Below are 16,703 nucleotides of genomic sequence, written 5' to 3' on the forward strand. Positions count from 1 at the left end.
ATTTGGACAGATAAATGATTGGCCAAATAAAAAATATGCAATGAAAATTGACTTCATCTGAAAAATATGAAGTTGGACGAATAGTCCCAACAACTGAAAGTATAAAGGCTATATGGAGATATTGAAATATGATTAGTATTATATTGCAAAAGGAATCATTGATATAGATTTATTTATTCTAACAAATATTGTCAAGGTTTTGTTGTTTATGCAAATGCAGGCATTTATTGAAGTCCGTTCTTCAAACAATCTATTTGTATGTGAGGAATTGTCATATTATCATTTCACAAGACGTGTGACTTTTCTTTGAAGAGAAGATTCCAATAATAGTGAAGAGGCTGATGTTTGCTTATCTCAATTGAAAGAAGAATATATTGAAGGAGACAGAATAAATCATATATTTCATCAAAGTTCTTTGTCAGACACGACCTTCAACAGAATGATGGAATAGATGTTCAAGAAATTCGTTCAAGTGATTTGGCGGAATAATCACCAAGGCATTGCCGATCTCAATATTAGAGAAGTTGTTAGACAAGCTTGGAATTCGTCGTCTCCGAGAAATAAAGTGACATTTTCATCAGGGGGAGGCAAATATGTGCTGTACTCTTTTTTCCTTAGCTAAAGTTTTATCCCACTGGGTTTTTCTGGCAAGGTTTTTAATGAGGCAGCAAGTAATGCGTATTACAAGATGTGTGTACTCTTTTTCCTTCACTAGGATTTTTTCCCATAGAGTTTTTTCCTAGTAAGGTTTTAACGAGGCACATTATCTTTGGACATCCAAGGGGGAGTGTTATGAAATACTTGATTATGATGGATGTCCATAACTCCTAAGGGAGTAACACCCACTACTCTTCTCCATTAACCTCCCACTACTTCTTACCATTATGGATGTAACTCCCACACCTCCATGATCTTCCCCCATGTTCCCAATAGTTAATACCATGTTTATGGAGTCCCTTTGTATTACCTATATCATCCTATAAATAGAGGGTTTGGGCATCACATTGTAGACACTTGAATACATGGAAGAAATAGATTCTCTTCTCTCTTTCTCTCTACATTGTTGTCTATCTTTTTGTTTTATATTATTACTTTGAGCTAAGTTTTGTAACATATTTCAAATTTTAGTCTTTTATATATGGATTAAGGCCGTTGAGGTGGCATGCCATGCGGCGTCCACATCATCAACTATCAATGCCACGTAGGATTGGATGTCCACCTTGGACAAACTTACAGAAGAAGGGTATATTTGAACCAATAGTATTACGGCAAGGATATATTTGGACCCAAAGTATAACAAAGGGTATATTTAAACCTTTTCTTATAGTACACGAGTATATTTGGCCCTTTGCCGTAAATAAAATGGTTTGTTCCCGAGTTCTTTTATACCTTTTTAAGAAAGTGGTTTTAGCAGTAGGAACTAAATTGTACTAATTCCCTAATTCCCTTTTCATGTCATGTGTAATTTATAAACTTCAGCTCTGACACTATGGTGAGGTCAGTGTCTCACATACTCTTACAGCATTTTATTGTCTATCCCCATGTATGTTTTTATCCGCTATTAAAAGAACCTATATAACTTTTAACTAAGGGAGTATGTTTGAACTGTAATTATGATCTTAGAAATGCACGATTACAATTGCCAAATTTGAACGAGAAATTCAAGTGGCTCTATCATGAGGATATATCGCGTGATAACTCAAAGAATTAAATAATTATGAAAGTTCCTCTTAAACTCTAAAAAGAAGGAGCTGCCGATGTAATTTGTTGTGAGAAAGAGAGATGAATGGCTTTCATCTAGTAGAGATAATGGATTGAAATTTTTGAGTGAACATAAGCTTTTCATGTTTTTAACCCTCCAACCTACTAAAATTAAATTAGACCTGACCAAGCTTCTACCAGTAAATTTGTTTCAAATATTTCTTGATTTATGAAATATATTACACGATGGAGATATTTATACATATAGATCCATAAAACTAATCTAACATGATAAATTAAAAAAAAGTGTTAACTACCTTAAATGTGACTCTCTAATTTACCATCCACGAATACAATATTAAAGCCATTATATTTCACTCAAATCATAACCAAATACATATAACATAACAAATAGATGGCGAGTTGGATGACGAATTCAGGAACGCCTTTGAGAAATTCTTTTTTGTCGATTCTAGTGAAGAAAATAGTGTAACTGAATAGCGTATTTAGTGGCTTAGGGGTAGGAGGTAACCAAAATTAGATATTTTGCTATAAACATTAAAAGGCATCTATAGAATATAATTTTTTTTAAATGGTATTTATTTAAAATAAATAAGGTGTTTACCTTTGCTATAGGAGGTAAAAATTCCTTATTTTTTTGTTATGTCCTTTTTGTGGATTTCAGAAGAAAAAAAATTGCTTCAGCCACAGGCCATAGTAGAGCTGTTAATATGGGCGGGGCCGGGCTAGCCCAGCCCAGCCCACGTGGGCTTTAGCATGTAACGGGCTGGGTTGGGCTAGCCCACCATTTTGATGGGCCTTATAATAGTTAGCCCACCCCAGCCCTGTGTGGGCTGCGGGCCCCCACGAGCCGGCCCGTTATTTTTAAAATATAATTTTATATTTTTTCTTTAAGTTCTAACCTTAAAAAGATAAATATTAAAAAGTTAAAAAAATCTTATTTGAAAATTATCACAAAACTTAACAACTTTTTTATACTGTTTGAATATATGATAAACACTAAAAAAGTAAAAGACAAGACTAATATTTCATTCACTAAACATCAAAACTCAAAACAAACTATTCAAGAGAACGTTCATGATGCTTACGGGATATCTAACACATCATCTTCATCAAACACATTTGAATCCACTTGTGAGAAGGGTATCTAATTATTAATTTTTAAAACTAATTAATGTTTTAAGACTTTGATCTTTAAATATGATGAGCTTAATAAGCTTTAAGCTTGGATCCTCTTCTTAATATTTTTTGTGTCGTATAATTTTTATTTTTTATATATTTCAAATACGTATTTTTATTAGGCCTAGGGGCCGGCCCAGCCCATCCTCAGTCAATCCTCACGGGCCATGGGCTTACTCGAGCTAGGCTTAAAAGCCTTGTTTTTAAATGGGCTCTAAAAATACTAACCCAATCCTACTAAATCACGGGTTAGACTGGGCTGGTCCAACTGTCCAAGCCGATATTGGCGGCTCTAGCCCATAGGCCATAGGGCTAGTACACCACAAATGATGAAATGGAATCCCAAAATTAGACCGATTGAATTCCCCTATTAGGTTGAAAGTTTAAAGTTGCACCGACGCGCCGGTTATGGAGGCCATTAAATGCCAAAGTCAAAGTCACATGTGCCAACACGTTACTTGCTTCTAGCTTGCCTGTGTTTGAATTTGGAACCAAGTCAAGTCACATGCTTTTAAGATGGCATAATGATAATGTGCTACCTACAAAGCAACAGTTAGGCATTTATTTAGGTATGGGTAAAGACTAAAGATGCCATGCCGATATTCAATGGACGTCTATCCATTTTGCTTCTTCTTAACTATATTTTCTTTTAGACCATTAAGAGTATGGAATTGATCCATCCACTCCTTTGTATTATTAATAAGATCAATTTTAACAAGTCAAACACTTATAAATAGTTAATTTTATTCTTATGAGTTTTAAGTTTCGCATAAAAACTCTAGCAAACTGGAAAGACACTTCGTTTCCAGCCAACTTGTACGTATTATTGGTGAATTCAAATGTTGTTTTGGAGTCGAAACTCCTCGCTTGCTAGTTGAACGAAGAAAATAATTCTATTGCCAAACTCGTTTCCTAATTAAAATAAATGCTTTCAGAATTCAGATGCATCCTAAATTATTGCAAGAAAATATACCAGAATGATCTGGCGTCGCACGTGAAAGTGGCACTTGAATCGCCAAATATGGGGACAATACGTGGGGCCTTTCGGTGTTAATCCTTTGCTTAAGCCGCAATTCTTTCAAACTTCGCGGCCTAGAAAGCGCATTCGTGTGGGGAATTTCCACTACTTTGACCATTTTAATAGTCCTTGTGGGCGGCTCTCTTACGGATTGTTTGGTTTGAGAGACAAAAGGAATAATTAATTTTGTGATTAAATTTTAGATGAGTTTATATTTTATGCAATATTTGATTGGGATAAAATTGTAGTTATCGCTTGATTGTATTATTTTTTAATTCTTATGGGAGGTTGGGATAACTAATTCCAGAATAACTAATCCAGAGTTAAGCTCAATTTCGCGATTAAATTGGTTATTTTGATTTCTTTCCCACAACTTACTCGAATTAAATCAGCTTCACTTTTTCCTGTTTGAAGTGAATATTACGAATGTCTAATTCAATCTTAACGGTGACTCAACCAATTATCAATATATCACTATTAATATTATAAGAATCATTGAGTTCAATTTTATTGATTATAGTGCACCTTCTATTATTCATATTAATTATGTGAAAGAAAAAATAACTTTCCTTGAATTGCCTAGTTTTTATTGGCTTATTTGTTTATTTATTTACTTATTTCAAGCACATTGTGTTATGTGATAATCTACCCATCCGTCTAATCAAATTTGATTGCACCATACTACCTAGTTCCTTCATATTTTTTCTTTCTTAATTTTTTTCCAAAGGCTGATAGAAGTACGATATATTTTCCTTCAAAACTAAATCAACTAGGTAGCATTCCGGCGTGGATAAAGCTCCCCCACCCCACCCCACCACCCCACCACCCCCACCAAATGCAAAAAGTAGATGGAATCATATTCCCCACTTCCTACTTATCGTAGAAAAGTCAACTCTATTATTTTCGTCTATCTATAAATACAGATAACCAAGAAGTGGATAGAAGCAGAGAGTTGTCAACTCAGTTTTTTCAAAGCAGAAATAGAAAGCTGAAAGATGAGTAGCTCCTTGAAGCCTCGTTACTACACACCCAAAACCAAAGAAGACAAAATATCAGAAAGGCCCATGGATTTGATTAGAGAGAATAAGAGACCTAATTCAGTAGTACTGAAGAGGCCGTCGGAACCCAGCTCTATGAGTATGAGGAAGCCGCCGGCGTCGGAGAATAAGGCGGCGCCACTACCAAAGAAGCTGGAAAGCAAGCCATCAGAAGACATCAATGATAGCGCAGAGGCTTTCATAAGGAAGTTTAAGAACCAGCTGCTTCTCCAGAGGCTCGAGTCTATTGAAAACTATGAGCAAATGCTTAAGAGGGGAACATAGCTACTGTACTTCTGTTTCTTCTTTCTTTTTTTTTCAATTTTTCGCGTGTATGAATTGTTTCATTGTATTACTATGTGTCCATGTGGTCATTTATGTCATGCAGAAGTCATAATTATAAATAACTTGTAATATATGCTAATTAATTTTTTATTGGGTCCATTAAAATTTGCCTTCTTGCCTTGCATTACTGCGTGTTTGATTTATATTGCTTGTTAATGTTAATGCTGCATGAGAGCTGCATCTTATTGCTAAAAGAGGTTAGAATTTGTATGCACAGAGGATATATTTTTCTTAAATGATCCTTTACGCAAAAAGATGATCTCCTATTTAGGGAAAGAAGAAGCTGGGTAAGCATCTTTATTTTTGATTGTGGTGTTGGAAATCAATGAGTTAAAATTATTTTGTAACTGGGAAAAAGGTTGTATCAAAAGCTAGCTGAATTTGTGTTTGTTCAAGTAGTAATTTGTGTACTGTTATGTCTACAAGCTTTTTGGAAGGGTATAAAATTTGCCAGAAGAGGGATCTATAAGAAGGGTACTCAAACCATTTCCAATTAGTTGGCATACTTAAAGTATCCTTTAAACAGTTTTTGACTTTCTATCTAAGATAGAGATGAATGAGTGAAAGTTGTGTGTGTTGTATTATGATGATCTCCTTTTTATGCAGTTGATTGGGAATTGAATCCCAGATTTACAGGTAAGGTGAAAGAAAAAACATTACATTACAAAGATGCAATCCTAATCCTAACAGATTACAATCATAAAATAAAATCAGATCTTTGGAATAAAATCAAATCTGAAATCAAGCTACTGATATTGTTAGATATGATATTAAGCAGCAGCTGATATTGTTCCTTTATGGCCCCAAGTTAGGGGCAGTGTCAACGAATCCTAACTTGATGAGATTCCGTTGAAACGATGCAGTGGCTAGGGGCTTAGTGAGTATATCAGCGAGTTGATCAGCAGAGTGAACATGAACAATGTTGATGCGATTTTGTTGAACTTTGTTAGAAGAAGCTTTGAAGAAGAAGAAACTATTCTCATTAATGCTCAATTGAGCTGAAAGAGATACAAACGTGCTGATATATACACTCTATCTAATAGTTAGTTATCAACTAACTATAATTATACTAACATCCCTAACTTCTAGATGTATACACTTAGGTCCCTATTATATGTACATCTATACAATTAACTCCTCATTTCAATACTCCCCCTCAAGCTGAAGGGTGTAAAATATTTATCACACCAAGCTTGCTAAGTAGAAAGTGATGTTGTGGAGATGCTAATCCTTTAGTAAAGATGTCAGCTTGCTGAAGATGCGTGGATATATACTGAGTGCACAATATGCCTTCTTTGAGTTTCTCCCTGATAAAGTGACAGTCTATCTCAATGTGCTTTGTACGTTCATGAAAGATTGGATTAGATGCAATCTGAATTGCTGCCTTACTATCTGAGAACAACTTAGCTGGTTGTTGAATTGGAGTTCTAAGTTCTGCAAATAGACCTCTCAACCACACAATCTCAGCCACTGCAGATGCCATGCTTCTGTATTCTGCTTCAGCACTACTTCTAGATACTGTATGCTGCTTCTTGGATTTCCAAGAGATCAAAGAATCGCCAAACTTCACAAGATAGCCACTAACTGATCTTCGACTCATAGGACATGCTGCCCAATCTGAGTCACAAAATCCAACCAAGGCTGCTTCCTGATGTCTTCGCATGATCACCCCCATTCCTGGTGCTTGTTTAAGATATCTTACTACACGAGTAGCAGCATCCATGTGAGACCTCTTTGGGGCTTGCAGAAACTAACTTAGAACTTGTACTGCATAACTGATGTCTGGTCTAGTAACTGTAAGATATAGCAATTTCCCAATCAGTTTTTGATAGCTAGTAACATCTCTCAGTGCAAGATCAAGATCTTGACGTCCAACTCCTTTGTCATATTCAATAGAAGTCAGTTTGTGATTAAGTTCTAGAGGAGAGACAGCAGGTTTAGCACCACTCAGCCCCACTCTAGAGTGTATTTCCTTTGATTGAGGAGAATACCCTTCTGGGATCTTAATACTTCAATTCCTAGAAAGTATCTTAATTCTCCCAAGTCTTTCACCTTGAACTTCTTATGTAGCACTGCCCTTGCTTCATCAATAAGCTGCATACTGCTTCCTGTTAGCAATAAATCATCCACATATATCAAGATTATCACTATATCATTTCCAGCCCTTTTTGTGAACAAGGAATAGTCATATGAACTTTGGCTGAACCCTGCACTTATCAAGGCTTCTGTGAGTTTGAGATTCCACTGTCTCGATGCTTGTTTAAGTCCATAGAGAGACTTCAGCAGCCTACAAACCTTGTTCTCCCCCTGTCTTTGAAAGCCTTGTGGTAGGTCCATATACACTTCCTCTTCTAAGTCTCCTTTGTAAGAATGCATTGAAAACATCCATCTGAAATAGATGCCAATCCTTGGAAGCAGCTAATGCAATCACTGATCTAACTGTCACCATCTTAGCCACAGGTGAGAAAGTTTCATGATAGTCCAGCCTTTCTTGTTGATTGTATCCTTTGGCAACAAGTCGAGCTTTAAATCTTTCTACCTCTCCATTGGCTTTATACTTGATTTTATAGACCCATTTTGAGCCTATGGAAGATTTCCCTGGTGGCAGATCCACCACCCCCCAAGTTTTGTTGTCCTCGAATGCTTGAATCTCTTGTTTCATAGCTTGTATCCATCTGTTATCCTCCACCGCTTCCTTGAAATTGTGTGGCTCTGCAACTGTTGAAAAAGCCAATATGTAGTCCTTGTAGTGCTGTGTAACATTAGCATAGGATAGGAAGTTTGACATTGGATAAAGGCATTGTGAGTTCTTCTTTCCACCAATTAAATAATCTTGCATCCAAATAGGAGGAGCCTTGGTTCTTGTTGACTGTCTAGTAGGAGCAGAAGTTGTATGTGTAATTGAGGGATCAACTAGAGTAACGACATCTAATATCTAGCCTGCATCTGATACTGGAATCACTGCATCTCATATCGGGCTTGCATCACTCCCTGATAAGTCTTCATTATCAACTGTATCATGATCAGTTCCATTTAGTAAATCTGCATGTTCTTCTGATTCTTCATTGTTGTCACTTGCATCTTGAGTGATGTCTGCAACTGCATCTGTGTTGTTTGCTTCCTCCATTTGTGCTACCTCAAACACATCATCTAAGTGCCCAGGTAGATGATTGTTAGGCATGGGTTGCTGATGCTGTAGAGTAAGAAAAGGAAATACTGATTCTCTGAATATAACATCCCTGCTTACAAAAAAACTGTTAGTCCTTCGATCAAATAGTCTATATCTCTTTTGAGTAGTGGAATATCCAATCAAGACTGCTTCTCTGGCTCTAGGACCAAATTTGTCTTCCTTGACTACATTTGTGGCATAGCATAGACATCCAAAAACCCTTAGATGTGATAATGATGGTTGTCTTCCATACAATGATTCAAAAGGACTCTTACCATTTAATACCCTAGTGGGCAATCTGTTTATGATATAAACAGTTGTTTGAACACATTTTCCCCAGAATCTACTTGGTATGCCAGCTTGAAATTTCAAGGCCCTTGCTGTATCTAAAATATGTCTGTGTTTTCTCTCAGCCACTCCATTTTGCTGTGGAGTGTGCACACAGCTGCTATGGTGAATGACTCCATGTCTTGTCAAGTAATTATTCCACTGATGGTTAAAGAATTCCTTCCCATTATCTGTTCTAACAGTTTTAATACAAACACCAAACTGATTCTGCACCATACTAAAAAATTATTTGAGGAATATAATTGTTTCACTTTTCAATTGAATAAGAAAAATCCAGGTGGCTCTAGTAAAATCATCAACCACTGTAAGGAAATAGTGCTTATTATCATGAGTAGCTACCTTATAAGGTCCCCATACATCCATGTGCACCAGTTGAAAAGGTGCAGTACTTAAATGTTCACTATTTGGAAAAGCTAGCCTATGCTGCTTGGCTAATGGAAAAACAGAACACTTGTTGTGTATAGCATTGTCTATCTTATTATGCAGAAAAGAAATATGGTGCATTACTGGTAATGAAGGATGTCCTAATCGTTTGTGCCAGAGTTCTCCAGTATCTCTGTCTTTATTTCTCTCCACTGAATCGATATGAGCAACTATCTGTGTTGTTCTTCTTCCTCTTATCAGGTAAAGACCACCAGTCTCCTTACCAATCCCCTTCACCCTGCCAGTGTAAAGATGCTGAAATACACATATTTTGGGCAGGAATAAAGCACCACACTGTAAGTCCTTAGTCAACTTTGAGATTGACATTAAGTTGAACTTAAAATCTGGGACATACAACACATTGTCCAGTTTAGTTTCTTCAGAAATTTGTGTACTAAAACATGTGTAACATCAGTTCTATCCCTATTTGGTAGTCTCACCTATTCTCCTTTATGATTATCTATGTTCCTGACATCTTGAAGAAGATCTAATGATGATGCTATGTGATGTGTGGCCCCTGAATCCACTATCCAATTATCATTATACACTTTTGCAGTAAGAGATGCAATGTTACCTGCCATGTTTGCTTGTGTCTGTGTATCTGAAGCTGCAGCATCTCTATTAAGCAGGTGAAGTATCTGTTGGTACTGTGCCTCAGTAAAGAAATAGTCTCCTTTCTGCAATGTTGTTCCTTGTGAGTTTTAAGATCCTGATAGCTCCACATTGTTGGCTGCAACATAATGTCCCTTGGGCCTATACTCCTTAGATTGATAACTCTTCTTTCCTCTAAAATCCTCAGGATATCCAATTATTTTGAAGCAGTTCTCCTTAGTGTGGCCTTTCATATGACAATGCTCACACTGTAGGAACTGTTTCTTCCCTCGAAAACCTTGACCTCTCCCAACTTGCATTGCCATAGGATCTACCTTCTCTGCCATAGCACTGCCTCCCACAAACTGCTGGCTCTCATCCTATGTGATCATAGCATATGCCTGATTCAGTGTTGGTTCAGTCGTCTTCATCAAAATTTGCCTTTGAGCTTGTTCATAAGTGTCATTCAATCCATCTAAAAACTGCATCAATCTCTGCTGGTGCAATTGCTCAACATATTCCTTCGATTTCTTACAACCACAATTTGGAAAAGGTACAAGCACATCATATTCAGCCCATAGTTCCTTCAGTTTTGTGAAATATACAGCAACAGAGTCAGATCCCTGTGTCAACCTAGAGATTCCTCTGTGCAATTGGAAAATTCTCACTCGATTTACTTTGTCAAAGCGTTCCTGAAGATCCTCCCACACTGCATGTGCGTCAGAGGCATAGATAATACCACTCAGTAGATCCTTCGATACTGAATTCATAATCCATGAATGCACTATAGCATTGCATGTCTCCCATTCTTCATGCAATTCAGCTTCAAATGAAGCCTTGAGACATGTTCCAGTAATGAAACCTAATTTGCGCTTTGCCTTCAAAGCAAGGCGCATAGATCTACTCCATAAACCATAGTTTTCAGATCCTATGAGTTGAATTGGAATCAACACCAATCCAGGAGTATCAGATGGTTGTAGAAACAAGGGATGAGTGTAATCTATTTTCGTTTTTTCCGCCATTATCGTACAATTTCAAGCTCAAATATTTCAGAGAAGAAAAAAAACTAAAAATTCGATTAACCTTTTGATGAACTGAGAACAGAGTTACGAGATATTAGCTGCTTACTGCTCCATAGCTCTGATACTATGTTAGAAGAAGCTTTGGAGAAGAAGAAACTATTTTCATTAATGCTCAATTGAGCCGAAAGAGATACAAACGTGCTGATATATACACTCTATCTAATAGTTAGTTATCAACTAACTATAATTATACTAACACCCCTAACTTCTAGATGTATACACTTAGGTCCCTATTATATGTACATCTATACAATTAACTCCTCATTTCAATAAGTCACAACCAATAAATTATCTTTTTCAAAGCCAACAATCTTGCAAAGAAAGATGAATGAAACATACTCACATAAAGATAAATCCTTTCATGTCGACTCCTTGCAAGGATGTTGCTAACAGACTAGTATATATAACTTATAACTTATACGCAGAGGCGGAGCTAGGATTTAAAGGTTATAAGTTCGGGGTTATGACCATTTTAAGTTACCGAGTTCTAATTATTATCAATAAATTTCATAGGACAAATACAGAAATTGGACCAAAGCTACTTGGTTCGGCCAAACCCATAGCTGATGGGCTAGCTCCGCCTCTGATCGATTAGAACCCATATTGTTTTGAGGATCGTCTATCAAGTTACTCTGTCTATCAAGTTACTCTGCCACTCGCTTTGAGGATCGGGAGAAAAAGTATCAATTCTCAATGGCACTATTCCATTTCCATCCAATGTGGGATCCATGAAAGAACCATTCTCCATCTCTGATCGATTAGAATCCATATTGTTTACAGGCACAATTTCTTGCAACTGTGAGACCTCAGGCATAGTCATATCTGAAACAGGAGGCAAGTCTTGAGCTCCAACGAGGGAACTTATATCTGAAAATTGAATGTGGGCAATTTCAGAAGATTTACCTAGAGGAGATGACTGGATCTCAGATATGGCAGCCGATGAACTTGACCAGCAACAGCTGAAGTTGCACTTGCAAATGGCTGGGCAGAAGTGGGTGGAACTTCCTGAAGAGTGACTCCTTGGAACTTCCACTGTCTAATGCATTGGATTGGGGTGAACCATCACAAACAAGCACACTTTCCGGACTGTTGCTGAAGTTCACTGACCTAAGGGAAGAATTTTGTTTCATTATCTGCCTGAGCATTAATGCTTGCCCCCTCATTCATTACAGGTTGGTACTTCACAATCTGTCCACCAGCAGGGCTAACAGAAAGAATCTGTCCACAGTTTGTTGAATACTGCGTTTCTGTTGCCTTCCATTGCATGCCTATTTCTTTCATTTTGCTGCTGTACAAACTGTGCCAAGAATCCAGGGCTGTTAACAGCTTTTGCCAGGAATGACATCATCTGTTGCTGCAGCCGCTGTTCATTTTCTTCCCCTCAGAGTACAACTTCTAATTTTTTCACTTAATATTCCTTCCTGAATTCTGAGAATATAGTTTTGCTAGCACAGAAATGTTGGTTTATTCCATGCATATGAAAAGCACAACTGAAATATTTGAGGTGGAGCTAAGGGTGAGTAGAGAAAATTCGATGAATCATCGTACACAAGTATTTGAGGTGGCCAGGAATGATATACAAGGTACACAGAGACCGAGTGTCTAATGTAAGTTGATTCAACTAGTCACTTGTCTAGCTGAAGTCTTCGTTACTGTAATAGAGAAAAACTGAATTTGCTTATACCATCAGCATGCATTATTTGATACGCTTTCAGTGTTGTAACTTGTTTCTGATAAAGTAATACGATTTTATTAATGTTTGGGAAAAAATAATCGTGTGTATACAAAAGTATACTAAAAAGTAGAAAATCTACACAAAGATATGGTTTCGACAAACAGCACCCAATCTTCTATACCTATATATGTTACAGGGATCTCATGGGTGCACCAAAAGAAAATAAGGGATAAGAGGTTACTCTTCAACTGTATGAAATTAGCTCTAGCCCTTGTAAAGCTCTCCTATTTCTTTCTCGCTATGCAACCCACATAAGTGTTAGTGGAGCAACATCCAAAGCCCTGCACTTCTCCTCCGTCTGCCAATGTTCTGTGTTGTAACTTGTAACTATAACAGTTAACATAAAAGTAGTTGATCTAAGAAATTAGTAATGACAGAAGTTTAAAACATAGATAAGCAGCAGCTATAACTGATGGAGGTTATCAGTTTACCTAACATCAAGTGAGTTTCTCTTGCCAATTGTTAGTCCAGAAAGCGGAAAGAATAGCTTGCTAAAGTCATTAATTATTCACGGCTGTTTCAAGGCATTACACGCTTTGTCATGAGAGTACCTAATTGAGGCAACAATGATGAGAAGAGCTGACACAACAGCTGAGATGAAAGTAAAAGCAGATACAACTTCCATGTGTTCTCTACTTCCACATGGTACTTCCCACACAGGATGACTATCATTTGATTCAGCACTCTGTTTGTCTAGTGAAAACAAACAGCTCGTGGCATGTTGATTTCCTTTAGTGTTGCAGCGCAGAAACAAGTCAGGTGAAGCAAATTCGACTCTTGAGAATCCGTGTCCTAGTGGCTGCCAAGAAAAAGCGGATATGTTACAGTCAATAGTTGAGAAGGTTCTAAATAAATGTACATGTACCTCCCCAAACCAAAAGTGGCCAAAATTATGGTAACTTACATCTTTTCTTGTAAAAATATCAAATAACTTCAGGGGAATAAAATGACTACCTTTGAGCCTGAGACGTACTTCAGAGATTCCTACATAATTTTGAGAATCTTTTATGTGATGTACCTGATAACGTGCATGTAGAGGAAGTTCTGTGTGTATTTCCTGTTCATCCTTCTGTTCTGATATTAAATTGGAACCTGTTTCCAGATGAACCTCAACAAGTGACCGGTTTGACCGAAATGAGGGTAACTCTAAATTTGTATCTCCAAATACAGCAGCTTCCCTAAGAACTGCAACAAAATGTGGACACGAACATGCCTTAAAAATCAAGAGTTGCAGTGTTAGAAACCCATATAATCTAATAGTAATTTACCACCACGCTGCACAAGGTGTTGTAGCTCAAAAGGATCTGCAAAGACTCCAGAAGGCAGTCTTTCAACAATTATCACCTCACAAGATTTTGGAGGCCTGGAAACAGACTCCAATGACATCTTCAGTCTGAAAGATGATGATAGACGCCGGTGGGAGCCTTCACCAATCAGCTTTCGATGTAAAGCAGACAGCTTTGGTTCAAATTCGACATTGTCTTGCAGCGATACACAGGCGCCGGACAGAATGTCATGCGCAACGAAATCTTCAAACTTTGAGTCTATCAAATTGTCATGTTTGCTAAAGTATGATTTCGCAACATATTTATCAAGATAAGGTGCAGGGACCTGAAGAAGATTGGGGAAAAGTTACAAAGAACAAGTTACTAAGAACTATGGAAACAAATTAATGGTTGCAAGATTCAATTGAGTCTAAAAGTTTTGTTGGCAACACCATTTAGAGTTCTATGTAAATAGTATATTACTATCACTCGAATCACATGCATTGAGAAATAACTGCACATCTTCAGTTTGTTCAGCAGCTAGGTCACTTACTTCATTTGATACTGCAGTACCGAGACATGAGCTGATTGTAGAAATTTGTATCACTGCAACGATCATCACCAAACATCGTGCCAGAAGATCGTGAAGTTCCATCATAGACCTGAACAGCTTGAATGGCAATTAGGCATTGACTCATTAGACGCGTAGACACATAATATGTGTAATGCATTTACACTTCTGACAAACATACATAGGTGGTGGAATGTTAAACCAAATTACTATCCTGATTTTAAAAAAAAAAAAAAAAGAATCCTATAGTTTCTAGCACAACTCAATAGATATTATTACCACATTAGTGGATTTACTATTGAAAGAAGAACATCCGACATTCTTGCATAACTAATCAGAAAGTCAGATGACCTCCTTCACATGACATATGTAGATTGAGGCTTATGAGATGCAACTCAAAAAATCCATTGTAGCAGGATAAAGACATATATCCATTGTAGTATTGTTGAAAGTATGCTAAGCAGATCTTTCATGCTGTGAGTGGAGATTAGTTAGATAATTCAACTTAGTTACATAATCAAGATGATTAGTGAATTTACTGAAGATGTGGGTGCACATAATCAGCAAATAAATAAAGAAGCAGTGGAGGAAGGCGGCGATGGAAATCTGAGGAACTTCTTATCTACATTCTCTTCTTCTTCGTTCTTCTTCCTCTTTTTCTCTCTCCCCTTCCCTCTTTCTTCTTCTCTTCTCCTTCATTATATTCCTACTCTGAATGTCTGTATTTATAATTACTTCTTGAGAATGCCTTACATTTTATTCAATTAGAATAGCAGCAAAATACATTTCTCCTCCATTTTGGGTTCATAACAAGATCGAATCAGCTAGAATCTATTATATTTTCCTAGGAGTTGAATTCAAGCCCTATCTTGATATGAAACGACCCAACTCTTGGTTCAATCTAGGCTCCATTACTAGAAAAGTTTTGCCATGATTTCAAGTGAAAATTCCAAAATTCAAGCGAACATCAATAATATACCACCTGATAAATTTAATGGATAAAGAAATAAAGGCAACATCATCATGCTCTGCATGAAAATTTATTTCTTCTTCTTCGAAAAAAAAAAACCAGAAGTAGCATAGCATTGCAATAAGAAAAGATTCAACTTTTTTAGTGGATACAGTGCCTTAGACCCATCATAAGACTTCAACACCCAATGTTAACAAAAGCTTAATCGATCAAGTTGAAATGAGGCAATACTAGAAATAAATGAGACTAAAAAAGAGGTCATGATTTTTTTTTTTATTAAAACCCAACAAATTTGAAAGCTCAAAATGAAGAAAATTTAGCAGAAATAGCTTCTTACTTGCTAAAATCCAATTATCTGTGTTGTTTCAAGAGGAGAGAGCAAGGTGTAGGAGGAGATGTTGCAGGAAATCAGATCCTATTCCAAAGGGAAAGAGCAGCAGGTAGTGAACCGATATATTTTCCGGTCCAAAGTTGGACCGACCGCCGAACCTATTCCTGTTTGTATTTTTATAATTTTGTTTAAATTATATATGTACTTTAATATACTTTAAACATAATTACTCATATAAAGAATTCACAATCTATTAAGAGGAAATTATTTTCATTCCCACTTAAGATTCGAATAGAAAAAACATGTATTATTTTTACTAAACTATCCTCTACTTATCCGATCTCCTGTATAAAATAAATTATATAGCTAAAATTAAATCTCCATCAATTCACTCAATTTCAAATTAGTTGATCTAACTGTATGAATAGGAAGATAGTTAGCTGGAAAAGTGTCATTGATTGTGGATAAGACACTAAGAAGGAAAAAGATAATAGGAAGATAGTTAGCTGCAAGGTGACCGACAAAGGACAAGTTATTTTTGTTAGAACCGAATTAATTAGGCATTATGCGGAAGCTAGTAAGCAAATCATGAACTATTATAAACCAAACAAAAAAAGAGAAATATACCAAAAGAGACATATACATATAACGTGGTTTGGTCAATTGACCTACATCCACAGGGGAGATGAGCAATCTACTATATAAAAGAGAATACAAAATATCGAGAAAACAACCTCACGAAGAAGCAAACACAAGTGGCACACTAACATTTGTCCCGAAATATCCCCCCCTAAACAACACTCTCAAACCCCATATGGCTACATTGTGGATGCTATTGGATGAGAAGGAATGATCCTCAATTTATAAAAGTACAAAACATTTTCCTACAAGAAAAAGGACTAGCCAAATATGGGAGA

General features: G+C 36.7%; 3 protein-coding genes across 6 annotated transcripts; 1 reads left to right on the top strand and 2 right to left on the bottom strand.

Annotated features, from left to right (window-relative positions):
• LOC109223861 lies at nucleotides 4,845-5,423 on the top strand. Its single transcript, XM_019388316.1, has one exon. The coding sequence runs from the start codon at nucleotides 4,915-4,917 to the stop codon at nucleotides 5,239-5,241; it is 327 nt and encodes a 108-aa protein (XP_019243861.1). The 5' UTR covers nucleotides 4,845-4,914; the 3' UTR covers nucleotides 5,242-5,423.
• LOC109224410 (heat shock factor protein HSF8-like) lies at nucleotides 11,537-12,259 on the bottom strand. The gene is made up of 3 exons (XM_019388991.1): nucleotides 12,155-12,259; nucleotides 12,052-12,102; nucleotides 11,537-11,950 (listed from the first exon to the last, which is right to left on the bottom strand). Exons 1-3 carry the CDS (start codon nucleotides 12,257-12,259, stop codon nucleotides 11,537-11,539), a joined length of 570 nt encoding a protein of 189 aa, XP_019244536.1.
• LOC109223862 (phosphatidylinositol-glycan biosynthesis class X protein) lies at nucleotides 12,642-15,924 on the bottom strand. 4 transcript variants are annotated; one of them, XM_019388321.1, is made up of 6 exons: nucleotides 15,793-15,924; nucleotides 14,468-14,576; nucleotides 13,918-14,260; nucleotides 13,668-13,834; nucleotides 13,081-13,448; nucleotides 12,642-12,958 (listed from the first exon to the last, which is right to left on the bottom strand). In XM_019388321.1, the coding sequence occupies exons 2-5, from the start codon at nucleotides 14,570-14,572 to the stop codon at nucleotides 13,158-13,160; spliced, it is 906 nt and encodes a 301-aa protein (XP_019243866.1). In that variant the 5' UTR covers nucleotides 14,573-14,576; nucleotides 15,793-15,924; the 3' UTR covers nucleotides 12,642-12,958; nucleotides 13,081-13,157. The 4 variants fall into 4 exon arrangements, with proteins under 4 accessions (XP_019243866.1, XP_019243863.1, XP_019243864.1 ...); XM_019388318.1 differs by having other exon boundaries at nucleotides 12,642-12,976; XM_019388319.1 differs by having other exon boundaries at nucleotides 12,642-12,976; nucleotides 14,468-14,584.

This window comes from Nicotiana attenuata, chromosome 3 (assembly GCF_001879085.1).
Source record: "Nicotiana attenuata strain UT chromosome 3, NIATTr2, whole genome shotgun sequence".
NCBI lineage: Eukaryota > Viridiplantae > Streptophyta > Magnoliopsida > Solanales > Solanaceae > Nicotiana > Nicotiana attenuata.